Genomic DNA, 3,514 nt, shown 5'->3' on the forward strand with positions numbered 1-3,514 from the left:
CCCCGAATCTAATGGGATGGGGACCGGAAGAAAAATGTCATGACTGCTAAATAGGGGATAAGGATGAGAAGGCACTCCTAGGTGGGGATCAACTCCGTTGCCATCCATAGCAATTAACTTTTATGATAAATTTGTTGAATTACAGTATGATTTATATTATAGTGACAAATATATTGCAATAGCAATTTTTTCACAGCAACTTGGGGCATGAATGCACAAGTTAAGATACAATTTGCTATTCAGCTCTCATCAATGCTACGATGGGAAATTTTGTTGTAGATTTTTAGAGTATTTCTTGCGAAAGTTTTCTATTTTGTTGAAATCATAATATTTGACTGTCATGTGTTTACTGTAGCTGGTGGAAAAAATGCAAAAAATCATGTTGAGTTCTACCGAAAAAAAATGGATGAAGGAGCATGGCTCTCATTCAAAGTTTTCTGGTTAGGCCGGTCACAGTGGGGAGGAACTTAGGAGTAACATCACACACTCCAATACAACTTTGCTTATATGGCACGTATTTAGTGAAGAGAGAGGTGCTTGTGGTAACTAGCTAAGTTACCGGAACATCACACACTCCAAAAAACAGTGAGTCTATAACCTAATAAATACATCATTGCATGACACTACGTACTAAATGTTCCTACCCACTACTATGGTGGTAGTATCATAGTCTAGGAAAGTGTGAAGTTACTAGCCATGTCTCACAGTCTCCACGTTTTAAACGAACAAAACCCGAAGCAGGTCCCGCAAAAAAGTCTGAACTATATTGGCATCTTCGTCCCCATCCTCCACGCTCCGCTTGTTCCATTGGCGATGGCACGAGGCTGCTCTACCAATGGGCAATGGCCGTCCTTATCGAGAGCGAAAACGTCAACACCACCATCCCCACCCACTTGACTTTGACCGTTGACCCGCTGACATCACCCCCACTCGTTCTTAAGGCCTCGGCCGCCCGCACTTCGTCCCCCCACTGTCCCCAGCAGCTCAGGCTCAGCAATCCCCGCCAATCGCCATGGACGCGCTCGTCGCCGGACAGCAGGCCAGGCGGCGGATCCGGCCGCCGGAGCCTCTCGTGATGGCCGCCTCCCCGACGACGCCGGCCGCGTTCAAGTGCCCGATCTCGCTCGAGGTGATGCGCTCGCCGGTGAGCCTCCCCACCGGCGCCACCTACGACCGGGCGTCCATACAGCGCTGGCTCGACTCCGGCCACCGCACCTGCCCGGCCACGCGGCTGCCGCTGGCGTCCACGGACCTGGTGCCCAACCTGCTCCTGCGCCGCCTCATCCATCTGCACGCCGCCACGCTGCCGCCCTCGCCCTCGCCCGAGGAGGCGCTCTCGCAGCTCGCCGCCTCGCACGGTGAGCCCGCCGCGGCGGAGAAGGCCGTGCGCTCGCTGGCCGCCAAGATCGCGCCGGAGAAAGGGAAGCAGGCCTCCGTCGCGTCCGCCGTCGCCGCTGATCTCGATTCTACCGTGCCGGCGCTCCTCTCCTTCGCCAAGGGGGGCGCCGGCACCAACGCGCGCGTCGACGCGGTGAGGATCCTGGCCACTGTGGCGCCGGAGATGGTGCCCTACCTGACCCGGGACGGCACGGAGAAGCGTGGACGGGTCAAGATGGCCGTGGAGGCCATGGCTGCCGTCTTGTCCGCGGGCGGAGTCAGCGAAGATGCCAGGAAAGCCCTCATCACCGCGCTCGTGGCCGCCGATCTGGGACGCGTCGTGGCAACGCTGCTCTCCGCAGGTCCCACCGGCGTCGTGGTTCTCGAGGCGATCCTGACGTCGCCCGTGCCGGACGCCGACGTGAAGACCGCAATCGCCGACAGGTCGGAGCTGTTCCCCGATCTGGTGAGGATCCTCAAGGAGGCCGCGTCACCGGCAGCCATCCTGTGCATGGCCGCGGCCGTGCAGGTACGCGGGCGGCCCGCCCGAGCGTCGATGGTCCGAGCCGGCGCAGTCCCCGCGCTCGCGCTCGCCGTGGCGGCCGCGCCCACGGCCGCGGCGGAGTCCGCGCTGATGCTATTAGTAGAGGCGGCCCGTTGCAGCGACGGTAAAGCAGTTATCGCCGACGACGCGGCGGAGGTGGCGGCAGCCGTGATGGGCAGGATGATACGGGTCGGGCAAATGGGGCGCGAGGCCGCGGTGGCGCTGCTGTGGCTGTCCTGCTGCGCGAGGGGCGGGGACCGGAAGATGAGGGAGGCGCTGGCAGCAGCGCCGGAAGCGGTGGGGAAGCTGCTGGTGGTGATGCAAGGGGACTGCTCGCCGGCGACGTCGAGGATGGCCGGAGAGCTGCTGAGAGCCGTGAGGATGGAGCAGGAGAGGAAGGGCATGGTCTCCTCCTCCTACGACAGCCGCACCATCCATGTCATGCCTTACTAGCAAGTAAATTTGTCGAGCTAACCCGCTGTGCAAATTGTGTTTGCTTCCATTGGTGAAATCGCTGTGCAAATTGAAATAACAAGGAGAAATTCAGAGTGGAGACGCAAGAAACCAAGTCAAAGTGGGCAAGATAGCATTTTTGTTTGAAAAAATGTCAAGATACTCGCAGTATTACCTGTACATGCGACCGTAATTTGGACGCGTAGTGGAGTGGATGGCTACCTCTTGTTCTCTTCTGAATTGGTGGTGTGCTACTGTGCTTATTTTAGATGCCTTTCGCAGTTGTTTTGTTAGTTTCAGTCAATGGACTGATCAACACACTCGCGGTCGACATGCATCGGGATCGGCCTGCAAATGTGTTGCTTCCACTGGTGAAAATCGCTCTGCAAATTGATTTTTTTTAGAAAAGGCTCTGCAAATTGAATTAAAAATGAGAAATTTGATCGCAAAAACGAAGAGTGTGTGCTGTTGAAATCCTCTCGTAACTGCCCCCGACCCCACGATGGTTTCCATAAGGGTACCGATAGGCAGTAGGCACTGGCGTCGGCCGAACGTTTCGGCCGGACGCATGCTAGCTGCCCGATCGGCCCGACCTAAGCCGTTGTCCATCCCAGGTTGTCTTTCTTCCTCCCCCTGCTTCTCCTTCGCACCAGATCGATGCGGGCGGCAGGAGAGGGAGCCGCCCAGCTTGCCGGGTCCCCGCAGCGGTTGCAGCTCTTCCCACCCTGTGGTTGGAGCATGGGTGCATCGTCGTCGCCGTCGACGCTCCCTGCACAGGTGCATGCTTCGCGCGCCGTCGTTCGCCATCGTAGCTAATTAGCTCAACGGTGCTAGCTTTTTGGCTTGCCAATTGCAGCAAATCAGCTCACCCCCGGTCACCATGGTCACCATCGAAGGAAGAAAAAAAAGCCCGTCCCAGCTATTTTGTACGCCGGTTCAAGCAAACTTCAAAATGGTTGCAGCAAAAAATAAAATGCATCGCCGCCGTCTACCAACACCGTCATGCATGCTTGTAGCAAAAGAAGTCGCATGTGGTAGCAAAAACAGCTACGGTTGTAGCAAAAGTGTATTACGTGCTGGTTCCAGCAAAGCTCCCCGCCGGTTCCACCAAACTTGGTCGCCGGTTGCAACCTCCATGGC

At 56.7% G+C, this 3,514-nt stretch overlaps 1 protein-coding gene across 1 annotated transcript; it reads left to right on the top strand.

The window, feature by feature from the left end:
- The first annotated feature begins 795 nt into the window (after nt 1–795).
- LOC123134912 (U-box domain-containing protein 29) lies at nt 796–2,614 on the top strand. The gene has a single exon (XM_044554066.1). The coding sequence runs from the start codon at nt 1,013–1,015 to the stop codon at nt 2,372–2,374; it is 1,362 nt and encodes a 453-aa protein (XP_044410001.1). The 5' UTR covers nt 796–1,012; the 3' UTR covers nt 2,375–2,614.
- Nucleotides 2,615–3,514: the final 900 nt, after the last annotated feature.

Source organism: Triticum aestivum, chromosome 1B, assembly GCF_018294505.1.
Source record: "Triticum aestivum cultivar Chinese Spring chromosome 1B, IWGSC CS RefSeq v2.1, whole genome shotgun sequence".
Taxonomy (NCBI): Eukaryota; Viridiplantae; Streptophyta; class Magnoliopsida; order Poales; family Poaceae; genus Triticum; species Triticum aestivum.